At 36.8% G+C, this 19,517-nt stretch overlaps 1 protein-coding gene across 2 annotated transcripts in view; it reads left to right on the top strand.

Annotated features, from left to right (window-relative positions):
• ARID4B (AT-rich interaction domain 4B) overlaps positions 1-19,517 on the top strand; it is a 93,449-nt gene that overhangs the window by 61,577 nt on the left and 12,355 nt on the right. The window contains exons 16-19 of one of the 2 annotated variants that reach the window (XM_074863157.1): positions 460-632; positions 10,258-10,506; positions 17,103-17,187; positions 18,070-18,262. In XM_074863157.1, coding sequence (XP_074719258.1) covers positions 460-632; positions 10,258-10,506; positions 17,103-17,187; positions 18,070-18,262 — 700 coding nt within the window. The remainder of the gene's footprint in view (positions 1-459; positions 633-10,257; positions 10,507-17,102; positions 17,188-18,069; positions 18,263-19,517) is intronic. The other variant, XM_074863158.1, reaches the window with a different exon arrangement.

Below are 19,517 nucleotides of genomic sequence, written 5' to 3'. Positions count from 1 at the left end.
CTTAGCACTTTGCTCTGGAAGCAGTGTAGCTCCTCAAGTCGATGTGCAACACAACTGTAATGCTTCTGTGTGTAAGTGGCAGCCAGCCCTGGTCTGACTGCTGGTACTAACTCTGGGGTGAATACCATGTGGGCCGGTACTGATATCTCTGCATCTGAAGTGGAAGCATACCCTGTGAAGTGTTCATCTTGGGGACTGCTTTGCAGTTCAGGTCTAAGAGCAGCATGCCTATATCATTGTGACAAAATTAGCTAGGACACTGGCTTCAACTTTAAAGTCTGTTATGTTTAGCTTGAGATTTTCAGAAAAAAAAACAGTGGAGGTGCTGTAATTTTAGAACAAACCCTAGGCTCTAGGGTTTTTTGCTCATATAACTTCAGTGTGTTTTGTTTGCCTTGTCTTAAATCCTTTGTATTTTTATTTCACCTTGGAAGTTAACTAAAGGTTTTATTATCCTAGGGAAACAAAAAAAATTTGCCAGATTCTGTGTGTACTCAGCCAGATCAAGAAAAGGACTTAAATGTAATCAAAACTGAAGATGAAACCAAACTAGAAGATAAAGAGGAAGAGAAGATCAAAGAAATGGACAATCCTACCGTAAATGCAGATACTGAAGAAAAAGAAAAATCAGGGTAAGTTGTGCTGTTTATAATCAGCTAAGGCATCTGATCTGTGTTCATTAAATTCTACTCCTGTAATTTAAACTTCAAATCAGACATCCCTGTCATGAATTAGACTCATATCTTCCAGAGGCCCATGTGTGCTGAACTTTGTCATGGTTAGAGCCATTGAAGTTTGTGGATCTAATTTAAAAACCAAAAAAACAAAAAACCAAAACCCTCCAAAAACCCCAAAACAAACAGCTTAACATTTTACAAGGTCCAGGCCTAAGTATTTATAAGCTGAGTGAGAAAATAACATATAAAGCATAGGTGACTGATTTAAGACAAAAATATTGTAGCCATTGCCAGTAATATTTGTCTACTTAATTTTGGTGCAAGTATATCACATACTTGTGGTTTCCAGCTTTTGTTGTTGGACCGTGGTGTGTAATGGATAATGTGGGAAAAGATGGAAGTACCTTGCATTGCTCAGTAACAGCTTTGTCATTGAGGAGGCATGATACTGGCAAGAGTCTCTTGTGCAGTGCTTCAGACAGGAGTTTTGGAAGTAGGAGACTGAAGTAATAGGGATGCTCAGGACCATGTAATCACTGGATGTGTGCGGGTGACGTCTCATTTTCTCTATGGAGTGGGCAGGTTTTCCTGTTTCAGTGCAAAAAAAACCCATGTGTTTTTTGTCAGCCACATAAAAAATACCAGGTTTAAAACTGAATATAGTCCTCACTAATCCCCAGCATTTTAACAATTTATATTGTTGCAGTTAGGACCCTCATACAATATGATTTCAAGTGATAAGAACAAATAAATGGCCATTATAGGTCAGATCAAAGGTCTCTGAAGACAAGATACTGTATTAAACAAAAAACAGTAACAGATGCTTAAGGGAGAAGCTGTTAGAAGAGGGGAAGCAGCTAATGACACCTCCTTATACTTTCATGGCAATCTGTGTATCAGGGATGGGTTTTTTGTACTTAATACCAGCTGTTGCCTGACCACTAATTCCCTTGTTCATTCCATCAATCTCTGCTGTTTAGTAGATCAGCTGTCTTACTCTTCTGTCTAAATATCATTAACTCTTAATGCTTTTTTCTGGCCCATTAAGAGTTGTGACAGAATGGCGTAGTTCAGTATATTGATTTCTGATTCATTGGTAGTAGTTCTTTTTTACTTTATTAAGGGTTTTGATTTCCATATAACAGATTCTGAAAGGATCCTTTTGTAAAATGTTTTTGTCTTCCTAAATATTTTCAGTTGAGACTACTTTGACAATTTCTGTAACTCAGAAATGCGGAATACAGGAAAATCAAGTTTACTTGAACTCGGAGCCTTTTCTCTGTGGATGTGATTTCATTTGTATTCTATGTGAATTTTTCTTTTTAAAAAGACCAATTGGTGGAGTTTGTTACATTAGTCATTCTTAAGATGAACTAGATGAGTTGTACTGTAACAGATTTGCTAGATTTTCAGAATTATTAAAGACTGATTTTACAATGCCACTTTCAAAATATGTAATTAAACAGATGGAAAACTTTGCACTGCTTAGAGAACAGCAGTTTTTAAAGTTCCCTAAACTGGATTCGTATGTGTGTTTGTTTGTGACGTTACTTTGTGTTTATTTATATACTTGAAGTGTACAGTGACTTAGTACTTACCATGCAGCTATAGTAAATGGTACGTAAGGTTATAAGCTGCATTTGCTTTTCAGTAATCCTTTATTGTTTGGGATTTTTTTAAATCTGTATTCATGTCCATTTGGGTTATTTATGACATTAAAAAATGTTACGAGTTTTCTTAGTTTGTTATTTATGAAAACAACAAAAAACTAGAAAATGCTATTTCCTCTTAATTTTCACCAATTCATTTTATTCGTAATTGAATGAGTTCTTTTCTCTCTACTTCTCTTTACTCATCCAGTAAAAACTCTTTTAACTAGTATTTTGCTATTCTGATTCATGAAAGATTGTAACAAGTTGCTTAGAATAGAAAGCATAACTCTAAAAATAGATGTAGGTGGTGATGTGGTCATTGCTGGGGCCATATGTTTCAAGGAATAATTTAAACTTACAAAACTGAAACATTTGTAGCAGTTAAGTCTGTAAGCATTTGTAAGCAGTAGTGCTGTTAGTGTGATTATTTCTCCTTTCTTCCCTCTGAGGTTGATAGGAAGTACAGAATGCACTTGTATGAACTTTAAAGAGATTTTAAAAATGCCACTGTCATCCTAAATGCTAAACAATGTTTTTAGTGTTTATACCATAAAAGGCATAAAAGGGTTTTGGGAACCTGGTATGGCTGGTTGGGATGTTGCAGTAGACATTGTATTCCCCCTATCCTTAACTTTATGGGTGATAAGTGGCAAAGGTTATACAGAGGGGAAAATGCTGTGATGTGAGTTCTTTGAACGGAAATACAAAATGAAAAATGCATTTTTGTAGGTGGAAAACTAATCACACACACAAAAAATAGCCAAAATGTAATAAAAATAGGTGACTGTGGACCGAATTTTTGTCAGTGTATTTAAAATGTATTCCCGGAAGTCTTTTTAAGCTGTGGACCATCTGTCTTTCACAGTCCTAACCAAATAAACAAATGAAAGCTAATATAATATAAGGCAAACTTGTAGAGCTTGCTATTTGAATTTATGTCTGTAGGACTTTTCTCATCTTCATGTAGCTTATTTGTACGTAGACACAAGGAACCAAGAGTGCAGAAAAACTTCTGGGCTCTCCTTGCTGAATTTCTGTTGGGTGGACTGGATCTAATTCCCAGCTTCCAGATCTCAGGAAGTACTACTGGAAGTCAGGGTTGTTTATTTTCCACAGGTTTTGTTTCTCTGTGCAATCCTGTGTATCTTGACCCTTTGAGATTGCTGCCACTTGAATCCTATGGTCCCTTGTGCACAGACCGTAACAACATGATGAAGAGGAAGAAAGGCTGAATGTCGTTCTTTTCCTTTCTTCCTTAGAGTGCTTGTTTCTTGCCTGCTTGCGTGTCAGTGAACACTGAGAACAGAGATGCAAAGGCAGCTTGCCCCTTATTCTGTACATGCTTTTCTTGGTTTTTCCATGGCTAGTGGAAGAAGCATGTGCTACATACAGTTTTGTGCAACTTCTAGTCATAAAAACAGTAAAAAAAAAAAAAAACAAAACAAACACCCAACAAAAAAAAAAAAAAAGGCCAGTAATGTGTTATTTTTCACTGGGCTGTCCCAGAGAGATCTTTACAAAAATGGCTTGCTAAACCCATCCTTTTTCCTAACATACAAAAAAGTATTCATTCTTGATCAATGAATAAACAAGAAAGTTTAAAATCCTCCTTATTCTGAAGTTCCTGCTAACTTCATGTTGTGGAAGTAATGGTCTTCAAATGTATCATTGCATAGTTGGTGCAATTTTCCTTTGTAGCATCTAACATTAACTGTTGTAACTATTCAAAGAATTGAGTGAAAGCCAACAGATTAAGAACTGAGAGGCTTTTCTACACAATGAACAATGTAGACAGTTGAACATGTTCCCAAGAGACTGAGGCCAGGAGCCTAGCAGAGTTGTTTTTTTTAAAGGTGTGGGTTTTTTAATATAAACTAATAAAATAAAAAGTAAGTCTTTAAAAAGTTCATAGTAGATGCAGTTTGTGAAGTGAAGAGTAGGTTAACTGCTAGTTAACCGATATTAGTAAGAAGTTTTTTCCAAGATCATTAGCTCCATGGGTTTTTTTGTTGTTTGTTTTGTTGTTTTGGTTGTTTTTTTTTTTTAACACTTTGCTCTAAAGCACCTGGGACGGGCCACTGTCAAGATCTTTATACTGAACTGAAAGATTAAGTGCTCAGAATCCAGATAATTTTGCTTTACAACAAAAATTTGCATCAGACTTGTTTATTGGTAGTACTTGGATTTTTGAGGTGACCAGGCAAAATTCTTTGAAGTAATCCCAGTTACAGTGCAGAAAGATTGCAAGAGGCTTTGTTCCTGTGTTTTCCTTCTTTTGGCTGATGTGCCAACCAGGAGGGGCTGCCATCTCTGGATCCTTACCCTGCCCTTTCTCACCAGGCTGTCATTTTCAGTACTCACAAGTAGTTCTTACTTGGTTTTATGAAACTTCTTGGATTTATTTTTTTTTTCCTTCTTGAGAACTGCCAGCTTTTCTATTTCCTGCAAGGAATGCATGAGCAAATGTTCTTAAAGAATACTTTAGAAACCTAAACCCTTCTGTTTGTCTCATACTGCTGGTTTAGGTCTTCATGGTATGGGGTTGTCTCATATTGCCAGTTTAGGTCTTCATGGTACGGTTTTCTGGGAATTGGTACTGTCATATTTTGACAGTATCAAAAGGGAGAAAATGCTAAACCTCTTTGGCTAATAATCTTGAATGGAGTTAAACCATTCATTCACATGCAAGGGAAAAATCTTAATCTTTAAGCTGTTATATACATCGTTACATGCAGTCATAGCATTTGCCCTCCTATAAGCAGTAGGAGGGAGCTAGGAATAATAAAAGCAGTAGTTGAGAACTAGGTTAAGGTGGTCATTGTTTCATGTGAAGGGTTTTACTAGGGCTTATTACCCATGTAGGGTAGGGTGACTGCCTGCTGGTGCCTGTGCTGGTGGTGGCTTCTATTTGTAGAAGAGTTAAATTTTCTGTAAGTGCTTGATGGGGATTTTCTGATAGCAATTTACAACAGGATTATGTAATAGTCAGAAGCTCCATTTCACATATGGGAGATAACAGATTGTTAGAGGCAATGTTTTCTTCAGCTCTTTATCTGTTAAAATGACATATCAAAGCTTTATGGTGGTGAATCTAAAATGGTAGCAGGAAGGTTAAAATGTTTTGGAGTGAAGGAGATCTGATACAGAGGGCATATCTTCTATCTTCTGGATTAGTGTTGAGAACTATATATTGAGATAGCTTTCTCCAGTCTGATTTAGGCTTATATGGAATTGATCAGCTTGGAAGAAAGGAGAGAAATGCGTCGTGTTCAGTGCACAGTTGGTGTGAACATCTGCTCTGAATCTTAGACTGTTGGTGTGTATGCAAAAAAATACATTTTTAAGAAGTGTACTTGGGTAGTTTCATTTATAGGAACATATTTCTAGGCTCTTATTTGTGATGTGGGTTCTATTTATGTATTCCGGCTGCCTTTGTATTGGGAAGGAAGTTTTTGTGTAGTCATGTTTTCAGAAACAAAGTCTATTTGATTTAATTTTTTTTCTTAATATAGAATATGCACTGATACATATATGTAAGAATTGCTTTTGATATAGCAATAAGATGCTAATGACACAATAATGAAGTGTAGAGTGGCAGTGTAAATGTACCAGTTCTGTGTGTGCATCACGTTGAATGGAAGGGAGGTGTCTTTGATGTGGAAAAAGTGGTTCTGTCATCACATTTTACATAGCTTATGGTCACTACGGAGGTTGTTAACCATGGTAACTGTCACTGAGGCTTATGTGCATGGGTGAGCCCTTAAGCATTCATCAAATATTAGATGTTTTCAAGCTGACTGTGAACCACTGCCATAAAAATGAAAAGTGCTGTACTCCTCAGCCAGACTTCTGAACCATTAATTGTGCTTTTGAGGAATGTTTCAAAATACTTCAAAAAAACTTGGCTGAATGATTAGAAGCAATGAGATCCTTTCATTTGTCTTCTCCATATTAGCAGAGAAAAACACTAGTTACACAGTATATGCTTGCATGGTTGAAGTGAACTGTACTACTCTCAGATGTGATTCAAATCCCCTTCCCTCAGAATGATGGACCATAAATGTGCATTTATTCATATTTTCCATGTGTGCAGACAGAAGTCCTTGGAGCTTTTATTTTTAGGTTTTCTTTCCAACTTCAGAGGGGAGACAAATACTGGTGAATTTTGGGGATTTTGTTATTTTGATTCATTAAAGAGATTCTAGTGGCATGGCATAAGTTCAGGTCTTAATGGCCTCTCTGCCTTAAAACATAAGGGCATCTTAATACAGCTGTAATTGAGAAGTCAGAGTATGAAGGAGACTCGACATCTTCCAGCTCTGTATATGAAGTAGAGGTTTTCTAGGATGAGAAAAAGGGAAAAAGGAGGGAAACAAAAATAGAAGCTAATTGCTAAACTTAGAGTGTCAATTACACTGGAGTTTATTTCTGCTAGTGGTTCAATTAACTATAATGACTTAATTGAACCAATAATTGAAATAATCTTGCTTCCTCAAGTTTTAGAATAACCCCTGAAAAAAATAATCTTGCATTTGTCATCTCACCTGCTGTGTGTGCTAGCATGGTGTGTCAGGGGAAGTGTATTGGGGTAGGATTAGGTTTGCTGCAAAACAGGCATCCTAGGAGGCAGATCTAATGCTCCAAATCACACCCTGTCTTATAGGTTTCACCCAGGCTTTGTGATAATGCTGTGTTTAGTGCCAGAGATTGTGGATTGAAAGACGTTTGCATGATATTGCAGTTTCTTCTGTGGTATAACAGCATGCCCTATTTCATCTATTAATGACATCTATTCGTTGATATACTTACCCTTATTACGGGCTTGTTGGTGTTAAGTCTTTATATTGACTGAGAGTTACCTGCCATATGTGTATTTTTGAACACTTGTAGTATTTTTAGCCTTTTAATGATTTCACGCTGTACTTTGGAACCAATAATAAGCAATATTTGTATGATCTAAATGTTTTAATGGTTTTACTTTATTAACAATTAATTTTGCATTTTAATTCATTAATTTCCTGCTTCTGAAGGTTTATATCCCATTGCATGGGAGATGGGGTGAGGTTATTCTTTAGTCTGTGGTTGTAATTGGAAATGCTTTCGAGTCTTCTTGATAAGCTTTCTGGTGATACTTTGGTTTCTGGAAGTTACACTTGCATTGCTGTGTCTCTTACACAGTGTTCATGCACATTATCAGCTGCTGCTGCCGCCAAGAGGCTTGTTTGTTTGTTTTTTTACTTCTCTTCCCCCCCCTGCCATGGGATTTTGGCTAAACAGCATTAAAGGAAATCCGATGTTCTCATGCATACATACATGGACAAATGAGCTTATGACTGTGCATGCTGGATGGCTACAATCACTATTTTATCTCACAAACCTCTGTTTCATGACAGTCATAGCTTCTCCTTCATCTGCACTGCCAGGTTTGAGCTTTTTTATGGCCTTGTAAAACAACATCTTTTCTTCCTTGCAACCGTTGGAATATGTTTTGAGTTTTGTTGTTGTTCCAGGAGCTATACGAGTATGCTGTTTTTTCTGCTCCAAAATGATGAATGTTCTTTGCTTTTGTTTGGTTTCCTAAAACCTCCAGTTTATGATCTCTAACCAAATCACTCTTCAGAACACTTCTTAATTGCAGCCGTCTCTGCTTCCATTTTGCTTTTGTTTCCTGGCATTCCCTCCACCTATGTACAGTCTGCTCTTCACATCTACTTGACCATCCACGTTACTCAACTTCACAGTGAGGGTTTCACACATCTCTTCCAGAGAAGTTCTGGTATTGTCATGGAGTCTTTGTAGGATCTCTTGTTGGGACACCAAAAAAGCCATAGGGTGATTAAAGGTGAGAGAGACTCCAAACTTGTTCAACTTCCACTGGCACCATCAATTGCCAGTGTCTGGAAAATCCTGATTCTCCCCCACAGGCATGTTTTTCTTTGCAGAGAGCATTTAAGGATTGTGCCACTAGTTCTTGGGGGAAAAAGAATTGTCAAAATTTGGTTTGTTCCAATTCTGAAAAGTCTTGTTAGTAATGGGAAATCACAAGCTCATCTCGTTCTCAGAGCAGTGGTGGCTCTGCTCCTAATGCCAAGGTTTTTTAGCTTTTGTATGATAGTAACTGTTAAGCTGAAATTAGCTAGGAATTTTTGATTTAGTGCCGCAGAGAGTATAATTTAAAAGCATTTAAATTACTGGTTGGTACTTTCTGTTGTTAGCTGTGGAATTCTGTTCAGGAATTTTTCATCTGAGTCTTTGGGGACCTTTTTAGTGATTTCCTTGGGAAGTGAATTTTGCCATGTGATGTGTAATGGAGATGAAGTAAGCTTTCAAAGCTCATTCACTTAAGTTACATTTTTAACTGGTGGTTTTAACTTCACTAGCAAAGGAGCCCACTGAAAGTACATAATAAATTAAAAGTCTTGGCCTTTCAGAACAAAACTGTCTGGTACATGCTGTGTATCGCTGAATAGGTGCATCTTATGTGATTGGATTTAGTTAATACACCAACAGAAGGAATATTTAGCATTTGTCTCAGTGTTTACACACACACACACACATATATTTATGTGTATTTATATATTTATATGTGTGTGAGAGTATATGTATGGCAGCATTCATTTCTGAAGTAATTTCATTAAATCAGTGTGGTTATGCTACAGTTGAATTTAGCTTATTGTTCTGAATTCTCTTTTGCCAGTTAATTACATAATAATACTGCAGTTTTACTTCGACAAAGAAGCATTTGAATAATTAAAATGCTATTTGATCCTTTCATGGAGAAAAAGTGGCTTAGTTTATCTGAGTATTTTTTACTGAAATTTCATTGGAAGATTTAGATTACTAATACAGACATTTGTGTTTGTGACATTAATTTAAATACTGGTATGAATCAGACTTGGAGCAGCACTTATCTTCTCTTACCCAGTCTGTAATATATCCAAACATACCTGTTCCATGATTCAAGATTTTAAATCATTAGTGGTCTGTGGCTATTTAGTAAGTGGCCCTAATCGGTTCTGTGTTGCACAGAGCGTGGTATTAGAGTGATGTGAGGGCCAATAACATTGGTTTGTAAAGCTATTTAAGATTAAAAGATTTCCCCCCCCCCCCCCCCATTAACTTTTGTAATGTAGTCTGCCTCTTTAAGCTGGTTGGAGATAGCTTTCAGAACATTGAGCAGTCCATAACTGCCACTGACTGAGACTAGCAAGATTTGTGGATTCTTAGTGCTTCTGAAAATTGGTCCAAATATCTAAAATGTGTTCAAAATAGCTTACTTTCAAGAACAGTGAACACCTGCTTGTGTATTTATATAATAATCAAATGCAAGTTTGACTTATATTTAGAAGACTTTTAGCATAATTGATGAGTGACAGGGTCATAAATTAGCACAGGTTGCTTGATTTGCTAACTTGCATAAGGTTGTTTTGGGATTTTTTTGCCTAAAATCTGGCTTTGGTTGCAGTCACTTCAAGGTGTTGAGATTATTTGTTATAATAAAGCAAGGATCTTTTGGGGAAGCAGGTTTCAAGAAGCACTTGTAAAACTTGTAGGTTGAAAAATGGAATTTAGGGAAATTTATATTGAGAAGGATAAGTTTGAAGTGAAAAAAACGTATTTTAGCCAAGGGACTGCATGAAAGAATCATATAAAGATGAGTTTGAACAACTTCTGCTCATACAGATTTTGATGGATTATTTTTTTCTTTTAGTCAAGTCATTTTTGCACATTACAGTCACTGGATTTTGTGTGTATTACTATATCCTGTTTTGCTGATATTACTCGGCCATAGTGCAGTTTCACAAATTTGGAGCCTGCTGTTTCCCAGTCTCTAGTGCATCCACAATATTTATCAATATATGTGGGTTGGAACTGAAAAGCTTATGAAGTATCTCATATTAACTCTACAATTTTTTAAACCTTTCAAGAGATGACACGAATAAGGAAGAAGATGAAGATGAAGAAGAAGCAGAGGAGGAGGAAGAGGATGAGGAGGAGGAAGAAGACAACAATAACAATGAGGAAGAAGAATTTGAATGCTATCCACCAGGCATGAAAGTCCAAGTGCGGTATGGAAGAGGGAAAAATCAAAAAATGTATGAAGCTAGTATTAAAGATTCTGACATCGAAGGTGGAGAAGTCCTTTACTTGGTGCACTACTGTGGATGGAACGTGAGGTAACTTGAGTTTTAGCTAGTGATTACTTCTTGAATTACCTCTAAAATACACTTGTGTATTTTAAAAAACTAAATTAATAGACATCTGGAGTCCTAAACTTTCAGTATTGGTGTTCTGTGAAGGTCATTGTACTGTATGAAACTATTAGATTTTTAACACTATATAAATGCAGTACTTTAGTTACTTAGAAAATCATCTTAAAATTACTTGTTCAAAGAAGGCTTCCTTCATTCCCCATCTTGTTTTTATATCTCTCCATACAAGTGACAGCTCACTCTTTCACAAATTCCTCCTCTGGCTCTCTCAAGCCGATTTTATCTCATACAATATTTGAATAGTGCACTTAGCTGAGTCTGTATACACGCTCTTCTCAGCAAAGCAGAGAGTACATTAGCAGTATGGTATTTAACAAGAGAAGTACAAGATTCTTAGTGGCAAAGTAGTGTGCAGCAAATAATTGCATTTCATTCAGATCCAATTTCCACCCCTTCCCATCCCTCCTTCTCCCATGGCTGCCTCAAGCTTCCAAACAAGACTCTTCTTAGCCTAGTGGCTTCATATGCTTTTCTTAATGTATGCAGGAGTATATGCTTTTTATTGCTTTAATCTAGCATTAATAGAAATAAGTTGAAGTATTAATATATTTTTGCCATTTCAGATCACTTGTCATTTAAAACTTGAAGCAACTTTGAAAGCAGTAAACTACAGCTTCTGAGTGGCTTTTAAGCCATTTACCAAGTCACCTGCTTTTTTCCTCAATGTATCTGCTCATTGTCCTCAGCTGTCATCTTTTAAACTTTATTACAGTGTTTATAAATCTTTAAAATATAAGTTTGAGGCAAATCTGCTGTACTTCCTATTTTTTTTATTTTTCCTCTTCTGGAAAATCTGAGGCTCTTGTGACCTTCTTCTGTCGTCTGGACTTTGATAACCATCCTACCTCTGACCGAGAGGGCAGGACAAATCTCATTTACTCTGTGCTAGCAAGATCTGCTAGCAAAGGTCACAATTATGGAAGCATGATACTTATCTCCCTCCCTTGAATACACCTCTTTGCATCTAGGCCTGGTGATTTCCAGGACCATCTAAGCCACTGCTGAGGTGGAATGTGTCGATATTTCTGGTTTTGATGTTGATCTTCTGCAGAATTTTGATCTACATACATAGCAATCTACTGGAACATGATCTTTCACATAAGCTGTCTTCAGGCAACACTTGTAAGCGTAGTGGACTATGAAGTTAAGATACTAGGGGAGATGCAGCCTGCTCATGATGGGATTTGGATTGTGACTAGCATTTTGGTCATTACTGGGGAGGACTTCCTTATGAGCGTAAGTTGCTGAAATTTGCATCCTACTCGCTGAGGATTACTGTGTACCATTGCAAGAGTTTTCTTGCTTTTAAACTCTTGTTTTGGAGTTTACATGTAAACACAGAATTTATTTGCTCTTCTGAGTGAATACTATGCTATTATACATGCTATGAGGTGAGATGATCAGAGTTTTATTTGAGCAGTACCGCTTTAAATCTGAGGAAAGGAGAAGTGAAAAATGAGCCTTCACCTTGGAGATCCCAGCACCCTGGTTCTTAAAGGAGAAATCAAGATTCTGTTTTTTGAACTCTGCATTTTAAACAAATATGTGGATATCAGACATCATTTCTGTGACTAGGATATATTTGATAAGAAAAGCATTTTTAGTAAACTTGCACTCATTTGAGAGGTGAGGGGAGTCGTTTGGTCTTTCTGGCAGCAGGACTTGCAGTTATATTCTTACCTGGTGTTTCAAAAGAGCCTCTGAAAGAGGGTGGGAGAGTAGGATTCTTCACTGAAAAAGATATGAGTGATTGAGATTTAGCTATGAGACTTGCGTGCGGACTCTGCTAAATGTGGCTAATTTTTTTAAATTCAAGTAAAATTACTTAAATTTTTGGATTTGACAGTAAGAGTGGGTAAGCCTGAGCTTAAGGCAACGTCTAAATGTTTTGGTAGGTTAGTATTGTGAAGACAAGTCTTGTATGATGTAGTAACTTGATTTGGCTTTTAGTCAGTCACAACCTGGAAAAATAACTGTTTTACTTGGATAGGTAGCAGTTCCCTCCTTATTCATTGTAGCTTACATTTAGTGTTTATCAGGGACAAGTACTGTAACATTAGATCATGGGATGTACTGAACTAGGATTTTCTGATCATCCAGGATTTTTCTAGTTCTGTTGTTCTCCTACCCCTTAAAGCTGACTTTCCTGCTTTTCCTTTTGATCAGTATGCCATTTAAATGGCCTGTTCTTTATACCCATAAGTCTGAGCAGGAATCCTAAATAACTGCTAATGTTTCTTATCAAAAGGTAACTTCAGTATCTAGAATTCAGAATAATAGTGTGAGCGTGTGTGTGTGTGTGTGCACGTGTGCATGCTTTGGGGTACTTGAAATGGAATTTAGTAAACTTGGTATTCATCTTTGTTAGTATTTTTTAAACACTCTGGAACCAGTGACACTAACCACTGTGGAACTTTTTTTTTGTTTTAAAAAAAGTAAATAGAAAATACAGAGATGGAATATAACTTAGCAGCATTGTACAGCTGTGCTACTTTATGCTAAAGGATGTTGTTATTAGCTCCTGAGATTCAGGTGATATGTGTCTCTGATAAAGGTAAAGAATTGTGTTCAGTGGAGCCTGACTTGTAGTGAAAGGGAATGGTAAAAATCCCTACCCTGTTGGAGAGAACTGTTTACATTGCAACGTGTTAACCAGAAAAAGCTCATGAGAGAAACTGTATTTCTTCTAACAGTCCAGTCGTGTTCTGAATTATGTATGCTTTATGTGGAACTAAAACTTCCCTGGGGCCCACAGTGCCAGTTCCTTCTGTCATAATTTTAATTTTCAGCTGCCAGTGCAAAGAAAAGTTCATTGTATAAGTGTTTGAGGTGAATTTCTTCTGCAGTATGTTCCCAGTAATTAAAGACAGAGAGTGCATATTCAAAAAGAGCTTAGATTGTTCTAACTCTGTGTTGTATGGTACAATATCACATGTTATTCTTGAATGTTTCAAGTGTTAAAACTAAGAGTTACTATTTTCAACATTTTTTTCTTTACTTCAGAAATCTGAATGTGAAAGTGCTAATTTCTGTCTTGGTCTGTTTGAAGCATTAACAATGTACAAATTTTATACTTAACAGTCAACCACTGAAATGAAAGGAACATATGTTGCCATATTTCAGTTTCCTGAGAGTAGTGTATGTCATGGGGGGGAGTATTATAAAAAAATAAATGGAACAAAAAAACCACCTCAGAGTCCTCATCTAATATTCCAGTATTTGGTTATAAGACTAAATCTCTTCCTTCTTTGATCACAGCCGAAGAAAACATTTGATTCTTCCTTGTTAGCAGATACAGACAGTACACTGGAACTTTCAGTGAATTGCCAAGGCTTGCTAGTTCCTTGAGGTCACTTGTCTTCCTGAGAAAGTGGTACCTTTGCTGGTATAAATCTAGAGGCTGGAAAAGTACACTTTCTTCCTTGTTTCCCCTCTGGTACTTATGTGGAGGATTGACTATGCAATCTCTGAGAATATGTTGTGGTTTATTTTAGCCTGCAATCAGTACACATGAATGTAATAGAATCAGTAAATACTCTTACGCAAAGTGCCAATTATTTTTTCTGCTATATAGGTATTAATTTCATTCTTCCTTTTTTCCTTCCTTCCCATTCACATCCACCTTTCTGACAGGCATTCATTTTAACCAGTAAGGTTAAAAGCATAAAAGCTTTTCTCCTTACTGGGCTCATCTTTGTGTTCATTTTGGTAAGGCAAAGGGGATGTGTCTTCTGAGGGCATTCCAGCTTATCATATGAAGCCTTATTTAAAAACCAAGTAATTAATAATTTCTTTATCAATCACTCCTCTTAGTTCTCAAACAAGTCTGTGCAAACTCTTTTAAGGAACACCTCCCCATCTTATCTCCTTCCTCTCCACAACTAGCTGCTCACTTTAGGGAGTTGAGGTAAGCAAGTGTGAAAGACAGCACTGCAGTAAAATGACTCAGGTCTTCTGGAAGCATGTACTTCTTGTAATGAGAGCCAATGAACTTCTTTCATAATGTTCTTCGTTTTCTTTTGTGAAAGACTGTCTAAAGCAAGATTAATGATGAAGTAAGTTTTCCTCTTTTAATAAGGTGCAGTTCTATAAAGAAAGGCTCTAGTCTCAGTCACACCCGCTGTTCAGATGCAGCTTAACATGTGGTGTGCTCGCTCTGCAGCTTTCAGGGTGCTTCTCTGTCATGCAGTAGAGGAGACTGTAACTTAGGGTCAGGTTGTCAGCGGTGGCTTGGGATGTATCCCTTTTGCAGGATCTGTTTCAGCCTGCGGTCCAGTTGTTGCAGGTTTAGGCAAACCATATGTATCTGATATGTGAGTAGTGAAAGGAGCTGTGCCATGCAAAGGTGTGAAGTGTGAGTATCTGATTGCCTGGAGAGGAATTCGCCTGTGATGCTGAGCCTCCTTGCAGGGTCTGACTGCAGTTCCAGGTGTGGTCAGGAGTAGAGCAGGATATGCTCTGGCCAGGAAATGTGGCTGTCACACATAGGTTTTCAATTTGTGCTCCTTGAGATGAGTAGTTGTGACCACTGCCTCTGATGTATAACATTTAAGACCCTGTGGTATCTACAGATACTCTCTTAAGATTCTGCACTTCCTCTCCTTCACGTCAGTATGCCCCCTAGTCTATCAGCTGTCGTTCCAACAGGCATTACAATTACCTTGAATCGCAGACAGTATGTGCAGTGCACAGACTTTGCACAGGGGGAAGGTTGTTTTCTTATTGGAAATGCATAGAACGAGTGAATACAAATTCTGTATTATAGCAACATGGTTGAGGCAGAAAGGATGCTGTCAGAATAATTGCTTTTCACCGTGTATTTGTCCAGTCCTATTGCTTTTTCCTGCATGCATTCAGACCTAATGAAATACTCTTACATTTATGTGGATTGCAAAGTCCATTTGGCAGTCTACTTAGCGGTATTCCTTCTGGAAAGCACGTCTTTGACTCTAAGAATGATTACTTCAAATAGGGTTTCCCACAGTCTCACAGAATGAGGGATTTTTCCATACTGGAAAGTACTCTGCAGAGTTGTATTTCAGTTTCAGAGAGAAATCTGAGCCTGTTCACCTATATGTCACCTGGTAATAGTACAGTTACAGCTGTATCTGCAGCAGTAGAGGTAATTTTTTATGTTGTAGTCTGCCTGGTCTGCTGCTAGATTTTGTGATTTTTATTGTCACATGGAGGGGAAAAAAACCCCCAAGAAATTGTTTTGGCAAACAGTTTTTCAGAGACTACTACTACTTCATTTTTCACTGTATTATTATGTGAAATATAAGTTAATAAATACATTATTTAGCTTCTGGAATTCCTTGCATTAGTCTTAACTTAGAGTATATAGGAAAGCAAGTTGGAAACTTGCATATTATTCTCTCATCCTTTTTAATTTATATGTCAATATTGTAGATATAATTGGCAGTAGTTGCAAAGAAGCTGAATTGAGACTGTATTAGGAGTCGTCATATATATCGAAATGGTGACTAAGTAGGCCCAGCTGGAAAGCCAGCATGGTCATGAGCGCATTGTGCTTGGCTCCGTTTTGTACTAGTTCTCTGATTGAGTGTGGTTTTTCTGTTTGGTTGGTTGGGGTTTTTTATTTTTATTTGAAGTTGGGTTCTTTGGATCTGTTTTCATGTTTACCTAGGGGGATCAGAGTTTGTGTGGCTGTACATTGAGGCAAAAGTTAATACATACTAATTTTTAACTGACCTACTTCTTATTCAGACAGTTCTTGAATTCACAGTTGAAGTAGAACAGCAGATTATGCTTATTGGGAGAAAAAAATTGTTTGATTCTTGATGTTTTTCAGAAATACACAAACTGACAAGTACAGTACCATAGTTACAGTATAGTCTTACTAAGAATGTACTTCTCTGGCCTTGGATTTGTATTTAAAAGGTCCAGCCTTAGATAATAAGACACCTGTTGTTAATATCTTGGTGCTATTTAGTATGTTTTTGTCTAGTATCATACTGATATAAAATGGGAACCTTTAACTGAAAACTAATAGAAAAGTGTTAGTGTTAAGTGACTCCTAAGTGTCAGTCACTCCAAATATCAGCTTGCAGACACTCAGGCTCAAAAGAGTTTATTTTTGTTAACTGGTCACATTTTATGTAGTTGTAATAGTTTATTGTTAAGGTTTTACAGTGTATGTTCAAAGTATACCTCTTGGAGATCCACATAGAATTACTTTGGTAATTTGTTTTACCTATATACATGGATTTCTTGCTGTTCAGTGCAGACTGGAAAAATACCAGCTTTCACTCTTATCTATCAGTGTGAAAAACCTTTGTCCTATATGTCCCAGCGTACGAAGAATTGAACCTTAGCAGAAACTTCACATACTGAAAAGTACACAAATGATGACTTTATTCAAATTCCAATTCAGTTTTTTATATGGCTAATAATTTTCTTTTTCCTCCATTAATTTCTCCTATGATGTTGTGATTATCTGCTTAAAAACATAAATGTGTACAATTTTTGTTTGCTTTTAGGTATGATGAATGGATAAAGGCAGACAAGATAGTGAGACCGGCTGATAAAAATGTACCAAAAATTAAGCATCGAAAGAAAATAAAGGTAGTTTCTCTCCCTTTTTCTCCCTAACTTTGCTTTAATATATTCTTAAGTATTCCCCACTCTCCAGCCCCCGCCCCCCCCCCCCCCCCCCCTTTCATTGGCCTAAAAATGGTTGACAGTAAAAGTGACTTCCTAGCCTTTTAAAAACTAAAACTTTTTTCATCAAGGTTTTATTTTGTCACTTTGGGGTGGAGAGGGGAAGCTTCACTTTCCTTCTTTCTTATATTTTTAAATGAAATTTATGTATGCGTGTATAGAAAACAAATAAGGAGGATCCATTTTATCATCAGTGGTGAGAGCCAGCTCTGGGGGGTGAAATTTGGGAGCTCCCTCTGCTGATTCTGGAGAGCAAACCTATGACTAGTCCATGTGTATGTGACTATCATTTTATTTCATAGCATTTCTTTCAAAATCCATTCTTTTTAAACAGATATTTAAGCTTAGGTTATGATATATTCCATGGGCAGTGGGATGTAAGGAAGCTTTTCCTTCTGCTGTAGATGTAAGTGCTCCTCCTGCCCTGCCCCAGCACCGTGGCCCCTCTGGAACCTGAGTTTTGTTCCAGAGCTCCCTGCTCATTGTGACAGAGCAGGGTGTCATAGCCCTGCCCTGCCACTGCTGAGCCTGGCATCCTGTGGTGCTGCTGCTCCTACAGTTCTGAATGTGTTCGCTTTCCCATTTGTTTCAGTGGTGACAAAGTTCCTGTTCTCGGTATAAATGTCTTGGTATGGGTGTAGAAATGTATTTGTAATCTTTTAAACAAAGAGGAAAGCTTCCCTCTACAGGTTACTGTTTAAGATGACTGTAAGCATTGCTTGATTGTAATCTATGTTAAGATGTATGCTCAAATGAGAAGAGTTTTTAATCTTTTCTTTCGCATAGAATAAAACTGACAAAGAGAAGGAAGAGAAGTATTCTCCTAAAAACTGTAAATTGCGCCGTTTGTCAAAACCACCCTTTCACACCAGCACATCACCAGAGACTGGGTCCAAACTAGACAGCACTGAAGCCAAAAATACTGAACAAGCTCCGATTAAATCAATAGAAATTACTTCTATCATGAATGGGCTACAAGGTATTGTACTTAAACTTCTTCTAGTTCTGTAAATGGCCTTTATAAACAGTAGTAAATTACAATGTAGAACAACTGATGCAACTTTACACTTGAGTCTGTCTGGCTAATTATAACATCATGTTCAGAAATAACCCTTGGATGAAAACAATATTGACAGTTTTTGAAAACGGGTATTGTGGATTTAGTGTATGTTAAGTGTCTTAAGAATTACATCCTTAGTTTTGCCATCCTTTTTTAGTTTGATAATCAGCAAAGCATTTTTGCTTCCTATACTATTTCTAAATTTTTAATTTTTGATTTATGTAATTTTAGGACCCATGGTGGTTTTTTTCCTTGAAAAATTGAATTAATAAAACTAGGTTTCCTATCAGCGTGTCTGTTGTTCCTAACACTGTTTTCCTCTTCCCACATGTTTACAGCAGCATTATAATAACTAGTTGCTTCTCTTCATCCTTAGTCTAGTGCATGCCTCCAGAAAAAGAAATCATACATAGTATAGATAGTTTGGGTAACCACCAATTTTTGTGAAATCTGTATGAATTTAATAATCTTTCAGACTTATTTGAACTTGGATAACATTCGCCACTGGATTTCAAATTCGTAGGTAGAGTAACAGTCAACATACTCTATTAAGCTTAGTTTCCTTAGGAAATGAGAAACAAAAAAGCAATTAGCGATGATGATAATGACACTATTATTAGTGCTATAATTAATCTGTAATTAACTTCTGATTACAAAAGCACAATTTGACATACACCCTCTAATATTTTGGAAAGCTAAATGTTTTCCATATTATATTTAATTTCCAAAAATGCTTTCAATTGTATGCAATTCTTTTATAGTTTAAGTCCACATAGATTCATGCTGGGGATTATTTTTTTTTTCCCTGTTACTTGTGGGGTTTTGTTTTTAAGTATGAAAGGCTTTAATGTTTAACTATTTCTTTTTCCTCCTATTTTGGAACTGCTTGCTCAAAATTTCTACAGGTTTTTCTTCCTAAACTGGAATGATTAATGCTATTGTATTCATCTTTTCTTTGAAGGGCACAGCAAGGTAAATAGGTTGAGAGGAAAACTTGATGGACCTGATTTTTGGTTGTTTTTCTGTGTGGTGGTCTTGGCTTTTATTTCAAATGGCAAATTTTAATACCTCTTATAATACTAGTGTAGTTTTGTTCCTCTAAGGTATGAGAAAGGCAAGTCCATTTAAAGTGATAGAGTTCTTGGAGCTCTAGGCTAAAACGTCTATTATAAAT

The sequence above is a fragment of the Strix uralensis genome, chromosome 3 (assembly GCF_047716275.1).
Source record: "Strix uralensis isolate ZFMK-TIS-50842 chromosome 3, bStrUra1, whole genome shotgun sequence".
In the NCBI taxonomy this organism is placed as follows: domain Eukaryota; kingdom Metazoa; phylum Chordata; class Aves; order Strigiformes; family Strigidae; genus Strix; species Strix uralensis.
This window is presented reverse-complemented; position numbering and strand designations above follow the sequence as displayed.